Source organism: Cyprinodon variegatus, unplaced genomic scaffold (genome assembly GCF_000732505.1).
Source record: "Cyprinodon variegatus isolate N-32 unplaced genomic scaffold, C_variegatus-1.0 Scaffold737, whole genome shotgun sequence".
In the NCBI taxonomy this organism is placed as follows: Eukaryota; Metazoa; Chordata; class Actinopteri; order Cyprinodontiformes; family Cyprinodontidae; genus Cyprinodon; species Cyprinodon variegatus.
The window spans coordinates 140,319-161,014 of record NW_015151190.1 but is presented as its reverse complement, the minus strand read 5'-3'; the positions used below and the strand labels follow the sequence as shown (position 1 = coordinate 161,014).

The following is a 20,696-nucleotide window of genomic DNA, read 5'->3' as shown; positions in this document are numbered from 1 at the left end:
CTTTCAACCCTGGATCCATCTCCTGACCCCGACGTGGATTCGTTTTGGTTCCTCTTCGGATCTCTGATCTTCTGGCCTGGACTCCTGTTAACCTCATCAACACCGGCTTTGGCTTTGCCTTCTGGAAACTCATGCTTTCCCTCGTCTGCTTGTTTCTTCACATAAGCCAGTTCAACAGCCTTCTGGACTTCGGCTCCTGGAATTCTCTGGGCGGCATCCCCCATGGCTGTGGGAAATAATCTGGCTGAATTCTACTCCTTTTTCTGGGATTCCAGCCAGAGATTCTGACTTTTTTCATCCTAGCAGCTGAGTCACAGATTTGATGAGTTGTCAATAAACTTTTTTTAAAATTACATCAGTCTGTCTACTTGATATTCTAGGTCCACAGTTCTGAATTCTGACACTGCTCGCAGTGGGTAGAATACCCAAAGATTGTACTCAAGCAAGAGCAGCGATACTTCACAATAATTTTACTGGAGTAAAAGTAAAAAGTAAGGTGCAGTGAAACTACTATAAGTACAGTTTAATCAAAAAGTTACTCAAGTAAATACAAATAGTTATTAGTCAACGATTTATGTCCAAGCTTCGGTTCGGCTTCAGTATTTCCACTTAATTTTTTCTGGCATTTACATCCATGTTGGTACAGAACTCGATTCCTTGTGGATAATTACTTTCTTACTTCAGCAGCATCTTAAAAAGGTCTTTAGCTTTTGTTCTAGGGTCAATCCTGACATTTCACATCACAGAACCCATCCCCTTCCTGAGCGCCATGGTGACTGAATAGAGAAGAACTGATGAGATTTGGACCTGAAACAGACTGATGGAGATTGATAGTTCTCCTGCTTTTAAATGATCTCTAGGACCGATAACTGATTTGACATCGTTCCATAATGTAAGAAATGGTGATCACAGAGAATCAGGTAAGGGGAAACAAGATAAACATGATTAAATTCTCTTTTATTTTGGCACAGACTGCTATATTGGTAACCGTTTATTTCAAACATTACAGCTGGGTGGAATTTAGAAGCTTTCCTGATGACCTCGGAGATTTTGATGAAGCTGGATTTTTTGTTTTTTTTTTGTTTTTCTATCTGCAGGGATGATGTTTCATAGAAGTAAAGACCTTGGGAGAGTTTTCTACTACTTCTTATAACCTCTAAACAGAGCCACCCTTTCAAAAGAAAATATGATTTTTTTACTTATTTTCTATTTTATTTTTTGTCATACAGTTTTAAACATACAGCATTGATAAGGCGTTGATTGCATTGTCCTTAGTTATTGTGCGCATATCATTTATAGCAATGTATTTTAAACCATAAATCTGGAGGAAAAGCATTTTTTATTATTACTGGTATATAAATTCAAAGTGACAATGCCTGGAAGGCAATGTGTTGTCTTGCAGTCTAACCTGTGGCCTTTTAACAGGACGTTTAGCTGTGATGTAAATTGAATTGTAAGCTATTACAGGGATTAAGGAATTACCGTCAGATTAACAAATGACCTTAGAGAGATTGGCAGGGAGAACCTCCCAGTCCAGCAGAAGAATCCAGATTACAACTCTGACCTACAGAATAGAGTGGGAGGATCGCATAACAGAGTGGGCAGGTAGAGGCTGAGCTCCTGGTTTAAACAAGGCATAATAAACAACCGCTTTAGGTATGATTTAAATGGGTCACTTCCTCTTGATGTTGCACAGACTGAAGAAACAGTCACACTTTTCAGGCATTTTAGTTTAGGAGCTGTAAAAATATTCATCAGGTCTTTATTTACAGGAAATGAGAATAATATCTCAAGCAAATGTGGTGTTCAGCACCCTGGGCTAACCAGGACTCTGCACACACACACACACATTAGTTACACAGACCTACAAAAGACCTTGTTTAACCATAAGAACTTTGCTGGCAGCTTGTAAAAACCTAGATAACAGTTATTAGAGTGAACCCGCTGGTCCAACATCTTTGTTATTTCTCCTCCTTTGGTTAGCAGAGTGTGGCTGTGCTTCTTTGTGTGTTCTCTGCTTGTATTTAGACAGCATAATCACAGCCACCACTGCCAGTCACTGTTATTCCAGTAAACCCAGAACCGCCTCCCCTACCCCAAGGAAGTAGACACCCTGTGCGATACCGAAAAGAGGAGCGATGACCAGTGCCCGGCAAGCTGCACCCTTCAGGAACGCCGACGGGCCTTCCCGACTCAAGATGCGCCTAAAAAAAACCCAGAGAAAGGACAAAGTGAGAAAGTTCAGGGGAGGAAGAGTCCTAGAGCTCTTTGCTCTGCAGTCCTACCTTGTGCAGTCAACAATCCCTCTGTATGTGTCCTCCCCTTCACCTTTTTGTAAGGTCTGCAGACGAGTCTTAATCACTGTGCACATTTTAAGCAAAACAAAGTGTTAAAAAAATCTCCCATATAAATTATACAGTTTTATATACTTTGTTGCATTAAAAGCAAAAAAAAGGAAGATTCTATATTGAATTCTATTTTTGTCATTTGTGTGAAATTCTAGTGCAGTTTATTGCCTTCAGAAGTCACCAGGCCAGTAACAAGTCTCACCTTCAGCTGAGTGGGATTTAATCTGAGCCTAACTGCACCTGTTCTAGTTCTGTCCTCTTTTGAGAACATTAGATCATAAACAGCTTTATGAAACTCAAAGAATCCTGCAGTGGGGAATTTCTGATTCAGTTTCAAACAGGATTTGAATCTAAAACAAAAGCTGTTACAAACATTGCACATTTACCACAGATCTGATCAATCCGTCAACTGAACACAGAGAGAAGATGGAGCTGCAACTGCAGAGCTACCAAGACACTGACATCCACCTGATGAGGGTGGATTTTTACCTTCATGAACCTAAAACAACCACCCTAAACAGCACTCCAGAAATGTAATTGGATTAAAATGGCCTAGTCTAAGTCTAGACCCTAAAACCAGACAAGAATCCATTAAATCAAATTTGATTGCTTTTTATTGATGTTTTAAAACACATGAAGGTTTAATGTGACAAAATGTCAAAAAGTGGAGCTATTCAATGTCCTCTGCATTGTTCTCTACCAAGAACTCACCATCCAGCGGAGTTACAGCCACGGCTGCTATGGAGCCGGCAGAGCAGCCGGCCACAAAGGACTGCCAGAACGGTGCCCTGACCTGAACTGCAGCGTGGCCCTCCGCTGCCTCACGACCCAGTGCGTTAAGGTTGGCAAACAGGGGGAAGTAGATCATGGAGAAGGGGACATCCCTGGGAAGAGACATTAGAAAAGTGGAACAAAAGATGAAGTGATGAAAGAGAGAGAGCGAGAGAAGAGAGACATGAACCTATTCAGCAGCAGTGTAACAACCAGACATAGCTGCAGGACTCTATTGATCTGTGTTGATTAGTAGATTTGTCGAAGAATGAACCGATCACAGCTGGAGTTATATAATCAGAAACTGGTTCAGTAATAAAGCTGCGTGACATTTGAAGGATAATAAAGAATGAAAAGTGCTGTAGCAACAGAAAGAACAGTTACACTTGAAGTCCCCATTTTTATAATGTGCTTGGATTGAGGGTTCTTAAACAAAAACAAGACAAAATTAAATGCAAAGAGAATTTGTAGAAATTTTTGGTACTCTTTTTATATATCGGTCAGTTTAATGCATTACTGATTCAGAATTTGCAGACTTGAGCTGCATTCATTTTTTTCTGCTATTAAAAGGATTATGTGATTGCAAAGTTGTTTTTGATAGAAAATAAATCTGATATGTCTCAAAACATAATAAAATAAGGAAAAAGAAGGTATTAACCAAAAAATATATATTTTTTAATCACTAAAATCAAATCTGTTTTATATTAGCTACGCAGCTTCTTGCATGTTTCCTTTAGTAATATAATGACTTAATTGTGGTAATGCCTCCTTACCATCACCCTAATTAAGAGTCCCTCCACATATTCTCTATCATGTTAAAGTCTTGACTTTAAACAGGCCGTTCCAGAATATTATTGGTTCCAGTCAGAAGGAACATATTGGTCCTCACACTTCCTTCACTTTCAGTGTCCTGGAACGTTTAGATATGTTCCTTACTCTGCACAATTGAATCAGACGGCTAAACTGCTTCGCTATCTACAGAACTCTGCTGATGAGCTTCAAGTGTATCAAAGCAGCAATAAGTTTCAGCACAAAAGAAGAAATAAAAGGGGGCGAGGGGGTAATGATTTTTCAGGGCCTTGTATTAAAAATTGATATTTGTGTGCCAACCTCATTAATGTTGCTCCTGCCCCCCTGTAGAGGCCCGCCAGGCCACGGGTCTTCAGCAGCTCCACTGTGATGCCTGTTGCCGAAGGCCGTTGGGGACGAGCCGGCCGGGCTTGTGATGCAGAGGCCACTAATGATGGAGCAGGACCAGCAGCAGCTGTCTGACTAGGAGTGGCCATGGGCCTTTGTGCAGCTAATGGGAAAACAAGAACCATCTAAGGTTAGGAAACAGAGAGATGTGGTCCTGTGGTGAGCACCCGATGGTTGCTTGTCTCTATCATAGGAGTGTCTAAGTCCAGTCCTAAAAAGCTACCAGATTACAGATTCTAGATGCATCCCTTCTCCAGCACACCTGAATCAAACGAAGGGCTTGTTTCTCTGCCTCTGCAGAGATTAAATGACTGCATGTTGATGAGGGAGTTCAGCCGTTAGATTCAGATGGGTTGGAGAGGGATTCATCTCAAAGTTACAGCACTGGACCTGGACCTTACTAGAAAAGGAAAGACTATCACAGATTAACAAGGCTACTTTATCTATTTATGAGATGGATACAAGCGTGCAAAAAGAATTTTTGACTTTTAACAACACTTTATTTATTCAATCAAAACAATATAATCAATTGTTGATAAAAATATTAAATAAATAAAATAAAATAAAATAAAATAAAAATATAATTTAAAAATATCTATTTATGTAAAAACATATGTCATCCAAAAATCACATAAATGAGGAGCTTGTTATATTGTAGTTCTCCATCATCTGACAAAGTACATAAAATGTTGTTAAAATCCAACAACTGTGGAAGTGAAACTCCAGCCTTATTCTGGCTTTAGCGTTGTGCTTCCACAGAGCCACAGCATCAAGGTAAGGTCCCTCCTGCAAGTCTGTCTCTGTGTGGCCATCTTTGCTTTGCTGTTTAAAATTTTTTAAATTCGGGCCTTTGGCTTGTTTCTTTTTGTCCTGGAAAACTCCTCCTATGAAAAGAGAATTTGTAAAAACCTTCCCGAAAAGATTAAAATCACTTATTAAAAGGCTAAAAACGGTCTTTGGTGTTCCCCTGCAAAAACAATCTAGAAATAAGTCAAAATGTCTCAAATTAAGTGTATTTACCCTTAATTTGAGTGAGTAAATAAGATGATTTGCCAATGGAATGAGGATTTTTATTGCTAAAATAAGGTAATTAGATAAAATACGCTTTAAATAAGAAAATTACATATTTTTTTCTCTTAATTTAAATATAAATTGTCATGTTGCATTGGCAAAATGCATTTATTTTAAGTAAAAATTATTTATCTAAATGTCGATTTTCTTCCAGTGTGTGCTTTCCATAAATAAAATAAAATTGAAAAAAAATAAATAAATGAAATAAAACATTCTTACCTAGTCGTCCTGCATCTTGAAGCTGGATTTTGAGCATCTCCATGGGTGTGGTGACCACCACCTGACAGGTCCCAGCCCCACACCCAGCCAGTATTTCCCCCCACAGGGGTAAATGTCTGCAGAAAAGCATATAAACAGTAAGCCACTATTAAACACATTATTTAAAGAATATATCATGTTTACAGTTTCGTGCATTCTAATTAAAAGACAAGCATACCGGGTTTTAAATTTAGTTTCCTCGACAAAATTAATCTGAACTAAATGAATATCTAGTGATATTCTAATACAGGTGCATTTGATGAGAGGAGGGAAAGAAAAGCAAACAAGTACCCGTCTTTTGAAAGCTTTTGTCTGAAGACATCATTGGCTGCCAGTTTGATTGCTTTCTCCGGTGTGACTAGTGTGAGGTTTACTGCTGCACCTGGAAACAACAAACAGGCGAATGTTTGTCTCCACTAATAGAACAGGCCTAAAAAGCAGCTTACCACCATTGAGCAGATGGTAGCAGAAGCCGTTTATGGCCGTAAAAAGATTTCAAGGAAACCATTGTTATTTCTGAATTAGATACCTCTGTAGCATCCAAAATAGCCCTCTGAGCGTATTGTCTTTGCCAGGCAGTCAAACCTTTAAAACAACAAGGAAAAGCCATTCAATTTTTTCTTCAATTCACACGTCTCTGCTAGGGCTGAAACAATTAATCGGATTAATATTGACTGATTATTGAGATAATCGCCAACTAATTTAGTAATCGATTAATCGCTAACTTGAGTATAGAAACTCTAAAACAGGTTTTTAGCTGACAAGGTGACCCACTTAGAGCAGGAATTATAACAAAATAGTAAAAAAAAAAAATATATATATACATTTCACAATTAAAATAAAGAAATCTCATTGGTCTGTCAATATAATCTATCCAGAACTCTTCAAGTGGAAAAGTTTTAGTTGCATCTGGTTTAATTTAGTTAAAAAACTTCTTTAAGGAACCTTTGGCTATCAGATTATTAATCGATTAGTTGAAAAAATAATCAACAGATCAACTGATAAGCATAATAGTTTTTTTGTTGCAGCCCTAGTTTCTACACAAATAATTCTGCAAAAGGCTGATTTGACTGTCAAATTATAGGGATTACGTGCTTGCTCTAAAGCATCTGTTTTAAAGTAAAAATGGTGCCTCACTTTGCTGCAGATTTTATCCAAACTATTTTCCATGAATGAGTCACAGTGGAAACCCACAGGCTGCCGAGTCCAAACAGGATGGCCACGCCCGGTCAGCCACCAGATGTGAGCCGTTTAAACGTCGGGCTCATTGGGCCTTTTAAGGACACTGTCTCTGCCCTTTTCCATCTCTCTGCTGATTTCTATCTCAGGGTCACCGACAGAGTATGAAATGATCTGAGCCCTCTTTGTTTTAGATTTAACAGTGTTAAACTTAAATTTGCATTGACCTTAACACAAACCTTGTTTTTTTATTTGAAATTTATCTGACAAATCAACACAAACCAGCTCATTATTTGAAACAAGGCGAACAAAAAATGGGCCACTAATAATCTGAAAGGTAGTGTGAATGTTTGTGTTTTTTATTTATTTAATCAACCTCCCTGCAGGTCAGGCTGGAGGTGTTTTAGAGTTTGCTTCCACCAGCTTCATCTACTGAAGTTATAATTTGCATGTTTATCAGAGTCGACTTAACTGGTACATTTTGGATTGGTAAATTTTGCTGTCAATGTCAAATACTTAATAATTAAAATGAGTGGTTAAAAAAAAAAAGGTCAAACAGGAATTTGTGTATACATATATACAGTAATATTACAAAAGAATAAAGAGCTCAAACTCAGTTAGATTTTATGTAGAGCAGCTTTAAACATTAGTTTTACCTTCGATTTTAATTTGGGTTTAGGTACTTTGACTAGGCTATTCTAGTCCATGAGTCTACTTTGATCTAAACCATTCATTGTATCTCTGTTTGGATGTTTAGGGTGATTTTCCAGCTTGAAAGTTAGCCTAAACCCCAGTTTAAGGTCTTTTGTAGCCTCTTGCAGGTCTTCTTCCTGGATGATCCTGGATTTAGCTACATTCATCTTTCATCAATTCTGATCACTGAAAGGAAGCATCCCCATAGCATGATGCTGCCCCCACCTAGTTTCACAGTGGTGTAGTTAATTAAGGTTGATTTATAAAATGTTCATGAAACAAAAGGGCATAAAATCATTTTTGGTGTAAACAAAATGGAGCTTCAAAGTGTGCTGCTGTGTCTCCTCTGTGTTTTTTTTTTTTCTGTTTGTTTGTTTTCTTTTTTGTGGAAAACTGTATAATCCTTTCATTGTTTCCAAACTTCCAGTAGGGCAACACTTATGGAAGCCACAGCAAATACTAATATACTCCTTTTCCACTGGCTCCTCTTGGCCCGGCTCTACTCAAACCCACCAGTTTTCAACTGCTTTTTCAAGACCTTTACTGGCTTTATTTTTAATTTACAGGTCAAGTTGGAAAGGGCAACAGTTTCTCCAAACCTGAGCTATGGATCCATGCAGCTCATCCAGAACCATCATGGTCTGCTTCTCTGATTAATGCTCTGAGTTTCACAAGGCTGTTTGTTCTCTATTATTATCTGAGGTCAGAAGCAGAACATCTGCAGTTGATTTCAGATTGAAATACACAGAGTTGGAAACAAGTTATTAGGCTGGTGACTTCTGAAAGAGACAGAATTCAGTTTTTCATGTATCAAATTAAACTGTTGAGATTTACTCAACAGTTTGTAGATTTTAATTTTTGGCAAGAAAAGGTTAAGCCATTTTTCATTTCCTTCTCTTCACATCTGTGCTACTTTATCCTTATCTGTCACTTAAATTAGAATACACTAAGCTTTTTGAAAATATCTGATTTATACTCATGCTTTATATCCTTTTCATTTGAATACAAAATGTGAGCAGTATTAGTGGAACACGGATGCCAGGATATAATATCGTTATAATAAGGTAGTATAATTAGAAAAGTACTTTATAGTACACAGATTCGGAGCCAAAAAGGTTTTGTTGTAAAATTTAAAGGTTTTGGTTCACAAAAAAATTCCAAAAATCTGTATTTCTAACACTGCATTGATCTCATATTTACTTAAAAAAGTTGTGATATGGGTCAAAATTGTGAAGTCAAAAGAACTTGAGAGCAAAAATCATTTAAATTTTTATTCATTACCAAGATGACTCCTGTTACCTTGTGAATAAATTGGGTTTATATTATGGGTAAAAATGAAGCAGTCAGATCTTCCAGGGAATATGGAAATAATTATTGAGCTGAATTATTCGTAAGGATTGCAAAGGACTTAATTGCTTTATTCAAAGAAAACAGTCAATTTTTTGGATTTCGTTTGGACTTAATGTAAAAAGAATAATTTTAAAAGATTGAACCAAATCCTAAAAGGTTAGGATTTGGGTCACTCTTTAACTATATTTAACCAAGTCTATTTAGCAGCTCATACATCATTTTAATATGAGTTTCACTCTGAAAAAAATCATAAATCAATCTTAATCCTCTAGTTTAGTGTTACACAGAAGCCATATTATGTCTAACTGCGATTGCACCAATCAGAAAACCCCACTCACATTCCTTTGTAGACTTGGACGCCCTGCTGGTTTTGTAGGCGGGTCTTTGCCAGGTCAATAGGAAATACACATGTCACACCGACCAGGCCCGCCACGCCCCCATTAATCAGCTTAGCTGGGAGACTGGAATGGATCAACGACAAACCCGATACAATGCAACTTTATTTAGAAAGCACTACAAAAACAACACCACTATCCTAAGCACTGTGCACTGATTAAAACAAAAAAATGCTGGACTGAAGCAATGCATGCAAAGCACAACTCAAAATGCCAACATTAAGACTTATTTATTATTAATAATGAATTAGCTAAATAAAAGAAACAAAGTAGAGCAGCTTACCTAACTTTCTTGTCTCCCATCGTGGTAGATTGGGGGCTCTTTTCCCCAGCTCCAATGCTCGTTCTCTTCAGCACGCCCCCCCCCCCAAAGGTGTCACTGCCGCTCAGCTCCCCCCTCCCACACCTTCCAGATCCTTTTAATGTGGTAGAAGAGGACGACTCACTTCTGTGCGGCTCTCACTGGGTGGATGCCTTCCTTTGTGCTGTCCTCAAAAAAATCCAGGGCTGGATGTTTGCGTTGCAGCTGGCTTTTCTGCTTTGCTGCACCTCAAATTCAGCTTCCCTTGCACTGTCTGAGAGCACAAAACACAAGCAGTCACCATGGATTAAGTAAAAAAAAGACACCTTTTATTCTTTAAAGCCCTGTCATTAGTTGTCAACATGCTTGTGATGTCAGGTTTTAAGTCTTCCTAAAAAAACTCATTCATAGTCTTCAGTTAAAATATTGTTTCTTTAGTCTTCCTAGAACTGTCAGCTAAAAAGGAATGTCTGCGATGAATGGTGTCCTGCTGTAGTTCTTAAAACAAGTAGCTCAACGGGATATTCAAAGAAGGGTTAAACAAATAATTCGGCATGTTTTTTTTATAGTAGTTTTCAGTCAAGCTTAGGAAATGTGTGACAATCTCTAACCCTCTGCTCTTTCATTTTTTCTTCAAATAGTTTCTGCTTTCTAATGTTCTGATTTCCATTTTCTCTTCACACTCCTATTAATCTCCGTCTCTTAATCCGTCCACCTCCATTCTGTCTATTTTTACCTCTGTAAACCTTCCCCTATCCCTGCCCAGGAGTAATACCAGCAACGTTTCCTTATTGTCCTGCACTTTGCATCATCTCTGGACATCTCCCAACACTTAAGCCATCGAACCCTATAGTAACTTTTTTTATATTTATTTATTGTTCTCTAATAAACTCTGTATTTTCCATAGCTGCAGCTACATATGCATTTAAAGAAACCTCTTTCAGTGAAACTTTCTTTCACTTCCATTCACACACAGTAGTGACCCTGCCAAAACACAGACCGGGGTGCCTCAATCCAAGCCAACATCCAGCTTTCCACCCAAAAAAAATGGCACTAGAGCCTCCTGCTTGTCTATGTGGCAAAGGACCCATGAGACAACTTTAGGGAAAAATGTACTCATCGCAGAGACACCAGCAGCTGAGATGGAGCCCTTACCTCTGTCACTTCATCTCAGTCCTTCTTCTCACCTCAGCAACGCTGCAGCACTGGACATGAAGCAAGAGAGATCTGAGAAAGCCAGCCGCCACTCAGGGGCCGTTGCACAAACACCAGTATTGTCTTGCTTCCTAAGTCCCTCCCTCTTGTGGTAACTCTCTCTCTCTCTTTCTGTGTGTGTCTGTGAGAGTGTGTCCCGGCTGCCCAGATCTACACCAACACTGCTCAAAATTTACTGGTGCCTGTAGTGTTGCTGGTTCGTTGCACTCAACAGGCATGCAGTAACCGATGTCAATAATTAGATCTCAGAGTGTATTTTCATCTACAAACCAAACGACACAAGCGTAACTCGAACAAAGGAGGTTTTCCATCACTAATGAGCTCACTGTGTAACACTCTGGCTATTACATAATATCTCCACACAGACTGAATGCCAGCATGTTCACAGACTTCCAATTGGTGCTTAAAGTAACATCCAGATTCATTTTTATGTGGGCTTTTATTGCTGAAAAGCCACTTTGCAAAAGTGAACCAAGGATAACTAAAACTTTGTAAAATGATAGCAGGATTATACGGATTCATCATTTCAGCTTTTATTATGTGAGCATAAATGGGGCAACTCCTTCTAGTTATTTAAATTTTCACATACCTAGAAGTTCTGGGCGAGGAGGAAGAGTAGCAACAATCTTTCAGTCTAACTTACTGATAACTCCAAAGGCAGTTAATAATTACAACTCTTTTGAACATTTAACCCTTAGTTTCCAAAGCCTTTAATGGCTAAGTTCCATCGTATATCAGAGATATGACTGTTCCTTATGTTCCAAACAGAGCACTTTGCTCTCAATCTGCAGGTTTACTAGTGGTTCCTAGAATTTGTAAACATAGAATTGGAGGCAGATCTTTTAGTTATTAGGCTCCTCTCCTGTGGAACCAACTACCAATTTTAGTCCGTGAAGCAGACACCCTGTCTACCTTTAAGGGTTAAAACTTTCCTTTTTTATAAAGCGTATAGTTCTAGTGGCTCTGGTAATCCTGAGCTATTTCTATAGTTATGTTGCTACAGGCTTAGAGTTCTGGAGGAGATAGGGACCCCTATTTCATCATTTTGCTTCCTTCCATTCTATTCTCCCACTCTCTAACGTTATGCTCTCTCTGCCTTTTCTCATAGTAGCTTTGCCTCATCTGTTCTGTGTTGCGGCTGTGACACCACCCTGGAGAGAAATATCAGCTGTGCTGCTGCCATCAACAACAGATCGGCCTGTTTTTCCAATGTAGTCCTGTTTCTCTGACCGTGACTGGTTGGGTCTGCTCTCTTCATTCTCGGACATGGGAGCTGGCCTGCCTGGCTGTGTGTTTCCTGGAAGGGGCCGCATTTTACAGTTGCTTTTTGTATCTCTGCTTCTGTGTCCTTGAACCCCAGTCGGCCTCAGCAGATGGCCGCTCACACTGGAGGTTTCGTCCTGTTAAAAGGGAGTTTTCCTCTCCACTGTCGCTACAAGCATGCTTAGTGTGAGGGATTGCATTCAAGTCAATGAGTCGATGCAATCAACTGGTTTTCCTTTGATAGAAAACTTTGAATTAATTTGACTGTATGATCTGGTGTAACTATAAAGTGCCTTGAGATGATAAGTATTGTGAATTGGACTGATTGGACTGATTGCAACTGATTTTGATGATAAAATAGTACAATGAATGAAAATAAAAAATTCAGTTACTAGAAAGACTAACGACTACAGCAATAAAATAAAGGACTGCGCTTGGGCTGCTGCTTGAAGGTTCAGCATGTGGTTGTGCTGAGGTCTTCAGGAAGCCAGGGCTGTTTTATTGGAGTCCTTAAGCCTTTTTCTCATCTCCAATCTTCCTCTTGACAATAGTCCATCATGGGGCCTTAGATAAGACCAGTTTGCTGGCGTAACCATGAGGATTAAAGCAAATATTGGTTTCTTTATCAGCGTGGGGTGGTACCAAGTCCTAATGGATAATTGAATCATTATCTCCACACAACTTGACTGCAGAAGGAAGCATGAAGCGCTCTAAAATGCCCCAGAAGATGGCTGAACTCCAATTTGGAGCTGATTAAGCCCAATGGACCAGAACCAACGGAAGACATCTCTCAATAAATTATCACTGGTGATACCTCTGGACAACCTCTGCACTGGACCTTTGTAACGTGGACTCTTGCCTCCTGCTCCACATAGTTAGGGTGAGGAAAATAAGTATTGGAACACCCTGCTATTTTGCCAGTGCTCCTGCTCAGAAATCAATTGTAATTGTAGGTGCATGTCCACTTTGAGATCCAGAAATCACAATGCATGATTTTTTTAAACTTTTTATTTGTATGATACAGCTGCAAATAGTATTTGAACACCTGAGAAGATAAATGTCAATATTTGTTACAGAAGCCTTTGTTTGAAATTACAGAGGTTTGCTAGTTTTTTTTACCAGGTTTGCACACGCTGCAGGAGGGATTTTGTCCCACTCTTCCACACAGATCTTCCTTAGATCAGTCAGGTTTCTGGGCTGTCACTGAGAATCATTGAGTTTGAGCTCCCTCCGAAGATTCTCTTTTTGGTTTAGGTCTAGAGACTGGCTAGGCCACACCAGAACCTTGATATGCTTCTTACTCCTTGGCTATCGACTCAACCTCAACCCATCTTCACATGGCCCTGGTCATCCTCTCCTTAATACAGTGCAGTCTCTCTGTCCCATGTGCAGAAAAACAACCCCAAAGCATGATGCTACTACCCCCATGCTTCACAGTAGGGACGGTGTTATTGGGATGCTACTCAGCTTTCTTCCGTCTTCAAACATGGTTAATGGAATTTTGACCAAAAAGTTCTATTTTGGTCTCATCTGACCACATGACTTTCTCCCTTGACTCCGGATCATCCAAATGGTCATTGGCAAACTTAAGATGGGCCTTGACATGTGCTGGTTTAAGCAGGGGAACCTTCAGTGCCATGCATGGTTTCAAACCATGAAGTCTAGGTGTATTACCAACAGTAACCTTGGTAACGGTGGTCCAAGCTCTTTTCAGGTCATTGACCAGCTCCTCCCATGTGGTTCTGGGATGATTTCTCACCTTTCTTAGGATCATTGAGGCCTAACGAGGTGAGATCTTGCATGGAGCCTGAGTCCGAGGAAGATTGACATTCATGTTTAGCTTCTTCCATTTTCTAATGATTGCTCCGAGAGTGGACCTTTTTTCACTGAGCTGCTTGGCAATTTCCCTGTAGCTCTTTGCTTGTGGAGGTGTACAATTTTGTCTCTAGTGTCTTTGGACAGCTCTTTGGGCTTAGCCATATTAGTAGTTGGATTTTTACTGATTATATGGAGTGAACAGGTGCCTTTATGCAGCTAACGACCTCAAACAGGTGCATCTAATTTAGGATTATAAATGGAGTGGAGGTGGATATCCTGAAGGCAGACTAACAGGTCTTTAAGGGTCAGAATTGTAGCTGATAGACAGGTGTTCGAATACTTATTTGCAGCTGCATCTTACAAATAACTAGCTATAAAATCATATATTGTGATTTCTTGATTGTTTTTTAGATTATGTCTCTCACAGTGGACATGCATCTATGCTGACAATCTCAGACCCCTCCATGATTTCTAAGAGGGAGAACTTGCAAAATAGTAGGGTGTTCAAATAATTATTTTCCTCACTGTATGCATTAGAGAATCCAACCACTATAGGGTGCTTCTCTATTCTCTTTTTAAGTATTTAAATGTTTAAACATTTTAAATGTAAATATATTATATTACGCCAGAGGTTAATAATAAAAAAACTGGTTTCCAAAAAACAATTGGTCCTAGATTTTAGAGAAAACATATCTTATGTTATTTGTAAAGTATAAAGTATAAAGGAAATATAGATGGAGTAGAGGTGGAATGAGAACAGTTCTGAATTATAAATCATCATACATTCTTTACTGTTCGCTGATTTTACCAAACCTGAGCTATATTGTAGAAGTCTGGGATAATACCTACAGGACATTACTGAAGCCGCTATGCATGCTGCAGAAACTAACCATCAGAAAAGTTCATAAAGCTGGCTCTCATGACCACACTAATCCATTGTGTATTCATTCCTGCTTGCTTAAATCCTCTGATCTGGTAGAATTTCAAATCTCATAACTAATGTATAAAGCTAGAAATAAACTGCTATCAGGCAGAATACAAAAATTTTCTTTTTTTGGGGGGGGGGGGGTGATTACTGGGATAATCTGAATTCCTGAAGTCTTATATGTTAAAAAAAAACATCAAACAAAATGTTTGTTTCAGTACATGATGTTAAAGTATTGAACAAACTCAGTGTTGAATTAAAACAATGTCCAATGAGACTGTTTATTATAAAGCTCAAAAGGGTTTTCTTAAAAAAAGATGAGATGGAAGAAGGAAAAAAAAATCAACAGGTGCATTTATTCACTGTAGATGGGTGCATGAATATCTTTGCAGTGATTGTAGTTGAGGACTAAGTTAGAATCTGGAAGTTTGTTGGTATTAAGGACTATAACCACTTAATTACACACATAATGTAATAACAATTTATTATACATGATGCTTGTATGTATTACATTTGTAATTTTAATTTATTGTCTGATAAAAAGTTATAGATTAATTAATTCATTCATATTAAATTTTACCGTTAATACAAATATTTTATTTTTCTAAATCTGTATATATAAGCTTTTGTTTATATGTTTTTTTACAGATGATAAGGACGAACAGGTGTCAATAATGATGGTATGGATCTGAGTACGCTGACTGTTCAGTGTCCATAAGAGAAACAGCCTGGAGGAAGAACTGTCCTTATGGGGGCTGCTTTTTTTTTTTTTTTTTTTTAAATAGCCCTTCAGTAGTGCTGATCTGTGTCCAGGATGTGTGGGGACTGCAGAGATGTCCGCTTCCCTTTTCTAGACCACTGACCTGAACGAGTCCTGGATGGAGTGAAGGCCTGCGCAGAAGATTGTCTCTGCAGACCTGACTATTGTAGTTTGTTTCTGTGCAAATTCTGTGCAAATACTCCTGGGTCTGTGATTTGCATCTGACTTGCAATGTGCTTAGGCGATGGACCTCAGTGTTGTTTAAAAACGTCAGCACTCCAACTACAGATTGCTCTGGTATGAGCTGATGGCATTGATAAAGACACTTGGAAATGTGTCAAAATGTCTTCAGAAGAACTGAGTGAATGTCTGGTTGCTTCTGATTTACGCCTGTTTTGTGGTTATATCCTGTTTTGCCAATGAGCCAAACCAATTTCCCCCTCTGGGTTATAAAAACTAAGAAATAGTCTAGATCTTCTTCTGAAAGTCATTTTCTGGGTCAAGCCAAGAAGACTAGTGAAGAGCAAATGTGACCTGGATGAAAGGATTTTCACATTTTTCTAGTGCACTAGAGTGTCTTAATACAGCAATAGTCAAATACAGCATTTAATTGCTAGTATGACTTGATTGCAATGTTGTTTTAGTTAAACCTATGTCTACTCATCTACTGGCACAGGTCTTATAAATTTATTTATTAAAAAACACGTTATGCAATAAGTTTAATTTGTAAAAAAAAATCAGAACAACAAAAAAAAAGAAAACAATTAGCTTTGATGAAGGCATGTAATATGCAAAGAAAACATAATAGAAACGAATCTAAATCATAAAGAATCAGTGCATCCGGATAACTGACAAAGTTAAGGATATGGAAACATATAATGACACTTTGAGGCTCTGATTATATCTGCCACCTGTGTATTCTGTCATGAAAAAATAAAGCAAACATACAGCAAAAAGGGCCCTTTTTCACAAATGAAGTTTACGTGTTTTTTTTATGTTAGAGTCAACCTTTATTATAGGAGAATATGAAAGAGCAGTGACGACTGGGCAGCCCTTATATGACTAACTACTGCCACCTAGTGGCGCAAGGGAGGAACCAAACCAAAACTTTGCTAAGGTCTGGTAAAAGGACTTAAAGACCCCCCAAATTAATGTATTTTGCTCAATAGCTTTTGGTGCTTTCTGTGTGTTGGTATCTGGGTCAATATTATTTTTAATTTGTGGGATAATATATAATCATCTTTTGCATTTCTCTGTTATTTGTAAACATTTTTAATCTTTTATTGCTGCTTTTCCAGGATGTGTTTGTTCGAAAGTATAACATGTATTAACCCCTGTTATAAAGCTTAGGAAAACTGACCAGAATTTCCTTCATTAAGGTTGGGAATTTGAAAAAAGCCAGAATATTCAGATTTGCACTAACTCTGAACTTTTGGAAGGTAAGGAAAATAACTCAATAACTGGCTCTATAAGTTTAAAAGTATGGTTACTTGGTTTATTTTAACCTCCTGGGGTTCCGTTATTGATTTGGGTGCATGCTGACCCCCCATAAAAATCTTCAGCTGCAGCTTCAGGATTTGGGTCAAAACTGACTGGTACCCATGTTTGAATCTATTCATAATGTTATCCACTCCTAATACAAAAACAAGGCCCATTTCATTAAAAGCAACTCTAAAAGTTAATACTGCAGCACAATGCACGACTGCAAATATAGTTTTCTTTTAGTAATGTTCAGTTGGTTTCATCAGAGATCATCACTTTTTCCGACAAGGTTTTGGAAGATTTTTGCCAAGCCCTGATATTTTCTTTAGAAGAACATGTTTAAATATAGGGGATGCTTGTTGGTGTAATGATCAGTGCTATTGCCTTGGAGGATGAGGATCCTTGTTTAGAATTCTGGTTTGGAGTCTTTCTGCATGGAGGTATATGCTCTCAATGTGGCCCCAGCTTACTCTCACAGGCCAAAAAGCTTGAGTTGAATCAGTAATTGCCCTTAAGTAAGAGTTTGTTTGCATTCATCGTTGTTCTTTGCCTCTTTGCTTCCCCATCCAGGGCGTAGGAGATTGTAGAAACATCCTGGTTAAACACTCTTAACTCATTCAGGATAACTGGATTCAGTGCAATGAATGATATGTTTAAACTTAGAAAAACTGAATGTCAAAAAGTAATCATGATAGATTTATAGCTTATAGAACATATGGTGCGTTTTTCACACTCACACTTAAAGTACCTTTAAGTTGAAGAATATTAACCATACCAAAATTGTAATCGCTAAATTTGCATGCATGTTAATTCGAACATATTTAGCACATGTATGTTGGAAAGAAAGAACGTCACCATCTCATAGGATGCAATATTTACTGATTACAGTAGGGGGAGCCCCTGTGTCAACTGACTTTAACTGAACACTTTTTTTCTGTTTACAAGTGTTTACTTTTACATAATAGCTATTGGACTGACATAACGAAATAAAAATAAAAACAGGTGAAAACCAAGCAACAGAAAGTCACATTATAATATAAAATGTGTAAAAAAAAAAAAAAAAAAAGCTCTAATCCAAGTCTGTTGTTTTGTATATTAACTATTTTAATCGATGCGTTCAAAGCTAAATCTGAAAAAAATATATTGTTTTGCCGGTCATATATTACGTAACTTTAAACTTCCTTCGTAATTCGGTATTTTACTATCATTCCCTTTAAACAGGGAGCACATCATGTGATTGGTGGGGGCCGATAATTTTTTCAATATTTATCCTACGTAGAAAAGGGGATTCCAATTTTTTTTAAAAGCTTTCAGATAAGTGTTAGATGTCAAGTTAATACATATCCCTGACATTTTGGAACTTTCATATCTTTATAATCTGTGTATTGAAGTGGTTGGACTCGTTGGTCCCCCCCTTGGTGGTTCCGTTGGTAGCGCCCTTCCCATCTGCGCTGCTCCGGTGAGACACTGATTGAAACAGATTGTAGCGCTACGCTGGTCGCAATGGCAACCGCTCCACCAGGAAGGGAGCGACAACTTTCCTCTTGTTTGTAATGTTCCGGAGGGGTTCTGAGGCACTGAAGAGACAACTTTCCTATGTGAGGAAGGAGCGTTATATACTTTGACCTGTCCCAAAATGTCACAGGGATGTTCCGTTTCTGTGGAAGAGGTCCAGTCCTGGTGGGAAGTCCCCGCCATAGCCCACTTCTGCTCGCTCTTCAGGACGGCGTTTCGGCTCCCAGACTTTGAAATAGAGGTAACTGTTTGTTTACGTCGGCTTGCAGCCACACGAATGTCCTTTAATACGGAAATTAGGAGTTGTTTGTGTCAGCACTTTTGCTTACGTGATCGCTCGGTCGCATTTGGCACGAGCGCCCCGATTAACCAGCTTATGGACTGTTCTCTGAACTTCTCAGACGTTAACGGCAATCACGTTAGCTAATGAGCTGCAGTGCGGTTAGCTGGGGCTAACTCCCAGTTGCTGAAAGCTGCTAAGTGTTTACGTTTCTCTTGTAACATATTTACTGTCATGTTCCAGTGAGGAAGAAGCTACTTTTACGTCCTTCTTAAACATTTGCCACCAGTTTGTTTTTGTTATCTCCGGTTTGGCCGTGTAAACTACTTAATACACCTCTGTGTTACACCCTTTCCCCTTGAAATACTCAAGTTTCTTTTAGTTTAACTTATTAGTTTATTTGAGCTTGGCATTAAATTCACTTGTTCCACTTTTAACCCTTGTTTTCTCAGCTGAAGTTAAGTTCACGGTGTGAGGTTTGGAGTTTATTGTCTCCCCAGCCATCTGGCTCGGGTAGCTATAGGGACGCAGATGCTGTTTTCAGGCATTGTTTGCTCGCTCCAGCTCCCATGTTGTTGTCCTTTAACGTTTGTGAAACGGCACAAGTCGAATACTTTCGGTTTCCATGGGAACGTCCTGCACGTGCTCCCCTTCTTTGTCAGGAAAAAGGTGAATTTATCACATTATGCGTTCATAATTTAACTTTTTCAACCCCTCCCTCCTCTTGTTCACCGAATCCCCTCTCAGTTAACAGTACAGTATCATCATGCCTCCGTGGAAGGTCAATGGAGATCGTTTGCTCTGTCCATTCGGGATTGATTGCATTTTTGAAAGAAATTGGTGAGGTCAACATCACCCATCAACAGCCTCCATCACTCAGCAATCCCCACCCCCCCTTCAAGCAGGGAAACACGTAGGCAGTGGCTTTGTTGTTAAACGAAGTGTGGGCCAGATGGGGGATCACATTGCGCCTAGTTTCCATGAAAGTTTAAGGTGTTTTTAATGTTACTTTTTACTCCTTTATATGAGACCAAATATTCCAGTCCTTTGCTATCACAACTTGTGAAGTCTTGGTCCCAGAGCGCCTTTATTTGTAACTTTGCAGATTCTTTTGTAGGTTAAGGATGATGCATTTTAACATCAGTGCACTGCAGCAGCCCACTGTGCACAATCTGTTTGTTAATCTGCCTCACCAAGCGAATCACACGTGTGGCTTCAACCCTCAGATGGATTTCGAGGAAACCTTCAGATTGATGTAGAAGATTGATGCTACGGCATCTTAATTAGATGCAGGGGTGTTTAAGGTTATAACTCTTCCGTGCTCAATTTAATTATCAGCAGTTGCATTTGCTATGCTAACCACATAGTAAAGAGACTGTCCCTTATTAGATGGATGTAGTTTGATGTTTTTAAATAAGTGTTTCTATTTTTAAGAAGTTTGATTAAAACTTATATTTTTTTTTGACTTGTTCTGTGGTTAGTGATCAGGAGTGTGATTTTTAATTCTTAGATTTTTCTGTCTAATTCCAGTCTGTTACTTTTACAACTTAAACAACCGGCTGCACACTTTTTGCACCTTTTTATATGTCGTTCTTATTGTAAATATGGGGAAATCATTTAAATAGATGGTTTGATGGTTTAAATGGAAATGTCATGAGAGCTGTACAAAACGAAATTTCAAAATGACGATAAAAGTTGCCTAAGTCCTTAAGTCTAATGTAGAAAAACACTAAACTTTTCACACTTAATTTGTTATTCCATCACTGCCTCATTGATTGATATTGAGAATCACACCTATTGTCATAGATTTAACACATCAGAACTCAAGATTTTGCTTAGTTTGATACCTAGAAATGAATCCACTCATTTTACAAT

The 20,696-nt window shown here is 38.6% G+C and overlaps 2 protein-coding genes across 4 annotated transcripts in view; one reads left to right on the top strand and one right to left on the bottom strand.

Annotated features, from left to right (window-relative positions):
• Positions 1–1,074: 1,074 nt before the first annotated feature.
• On the bottom strand, positions 1,075–10,858 carry slc25a18 (solute carrier family 25 (glutamate carrier), member 18). Its single transcript, XM_015395352.1, has 10 exons — positions 10,719–10,858; positions 9,546–9,837; positions 9,206–9,328; positions 6,175–6,230; positions 5,937–6,027; positions 5,607–5,722; positions 4,230–4,419; positions 3,060–3,232; positions 2,286–2,361; positions 1,075–2,204 (listed from the first exon to the last, which is right to left on the bottom strand). The coding sequence occupies exons 2-10, from the start codon at positions 9,563–9,565 to the stop codon at positions 2,063–2,065; spliced, it is 987 nt and encodes a 328-aa protein (XP_015250838.1). The 5' UTR covers positions 9,566–9,837; positions 10,719–10,858; the 3' UTR covers positions 1,075–2,062.
• Positions 10,859–18,512: 7,654 nt separating this feature from the next.
• cecr2 (cat eye syndrome chromosome region, candidate 2) overlaps positions 18,513–20,696 on the top strand; it is a 52,378-nt gene continuing 50,194 nt past the window's right edge. For 2 of the 3 annotated variants that reach the window (XM_015395350.1, XM_015395349.1), the window contains exon 1: positions 18,513–18,782. In XM_015395350.1, coding sequence (XP_015250836.1) covers positions 18,663–18,782 — 120 coding nt within the window. In that variant the 5' untranslated portion in view covers positions 18,513–18,662. The remainder of the gene's footprint in view (positions 18,783–20,696) is intronic. The other variant, XM_015395351.1, reaches the window with a different exon arrangement.